Here is a 1428-nt window from a genome sequence, read left to right on the forward strand (position 1 = left end):
GACTAACTTTCTTACTCTCATTAACTCTTGTATTTATTATCGAAGGTCACGTAAACATCTGAAGTGAAATTATTACTGAATGATCTCAGAATTTATAACTTAGTTTCGATGTAAACGAGTTGATGAGTCTTGCAAAACTAATCAAAGAATGACATATTTTCTCACTTTGGAGATAATGTAAACCTCCTTCACAAGCTTGACACGGATAAGAATGAAATCTAATTAATCCGTCTCTTATAATTCGGCTTATTTAGATGTATAAATCAATTTAAAAGTAAATAAAATAAACGTACTTTATTGAGTATTGACTACATGCAGGTCTAGGAGATAAACGTGAATCGAATCGAATACAAACAAAATTTCAATCTGATTCGTATTAAAATTATCGAATCGAAATATATATTCAGAAAACATATAAATATTTTAAAAAAATTATTTTTATTAAAAAGTATCAATAATATACTATTAAATTCTGATTACTGCTATTTCCCTATAGTTCTATATTATATCTGTCACCAAATTGTATATCAAACATAAAACTAAAATTGATAATCATATATGTATGAAGAAAATTCAGAAAGACAATTACATATAAGTTGAAATTTTATTTAGCACGTACGTACATAACTCATCCGTTATGTACTACGCAATAGTGCAATACAATACACCCATACAAAAATATATAGTAACATACATAAATGCAGTGCTAGCTTAGAAGTATTATTTATGTATATATGCTCCTAGCTAGCTAGCTCAGATCCAGCATCATGGATCGATCTGCGTACGTAGCTCATGATGCGTAATTTAACAGTTTCTGGTGCACCAACAGCGGAAATCGTCGCGGCAGCGGCCGCTGAGCAGGTGCTCCTTGTTCTTGCAGTGGTCGTCGCAGCTTCCGGTGGTGAAGCATGGTCCCCTGTAGGTATCCGCCAGGTTCTCACACGTTGCTGCCTCACTTTGCACCACCATTTCCTGAGCAACAACGAGGAGGAGGAGGATGAAGCAACACCCGGTTAGAGATTTCCCCGCCATGGCTTATGATTAAACTAAACAGCTATATAGATATATTGATATATGTACTGAATGAGTAAAGCATACAATATACATCTATATATATACCTGTGCAGGGACAATTTAGTAATTAGCTATATGTGTTTGATAGAGTTTTTGTGTGGTGTGTGGAAGTTGAGTCCTTGAATTTTCTAGATAAACCTAATTTCAAGGTTAGTTGTGCCTCGGCAAGAAAGAAAAAAAAATAATAGAGGAGTGTTTTTTAATTTTAGCCATTGTAATAATAAAAATAAAATAATATAACATATATAATAATTTTTAATTAAAATAAAATATAAAAAATATTTATCAATTTATTTATGGATCCTGCTAAGAAACAATAGACTATTTGTACAATGTGTACAATGGGCTATTGAG

General features: G+C 32.1%; 1 protein-coding gene across 1 annotated transcript; it reads right to left on the reverse strand.

Moving 5' to 3' along the window:
• Window positions 1-534: 534 nt before the first annotated feature.
• LOC130946278 (defensin-like protein) lies at window positions 535-1094 on the reverse strand. Its single transcript, XM_057874955.1, has one exon. It carries the CDS (start codon window positions 1030-1032, stop codon window positions 805-807), a length of 228 nt encoding a protein of 75 aa, XP_057730938.1. The 5' UTR covers window positions 1033-1094; the 3' UTR covers window positions 535-804.
• Between the last annotated feature and the right edge of the window lie 334 nt (window positions 1095-1428).

This window comes from Arachis stenosperma, chromosome 8 (assembly GCF_014773155.1).
Source record: "Arachis stenosperma cultivar V10309 chromosome 8, arast.V10309.gnm1.PFL2, whole genome shotgun sequence".
Classification (NCBI taxonomy): domain Eukaryota; kingdom Viridiplantae; phylum Streptophyta; class Magnoliopsida; order Fabales; family Fabaceae; genus Arachis; species Arachis stenosperma.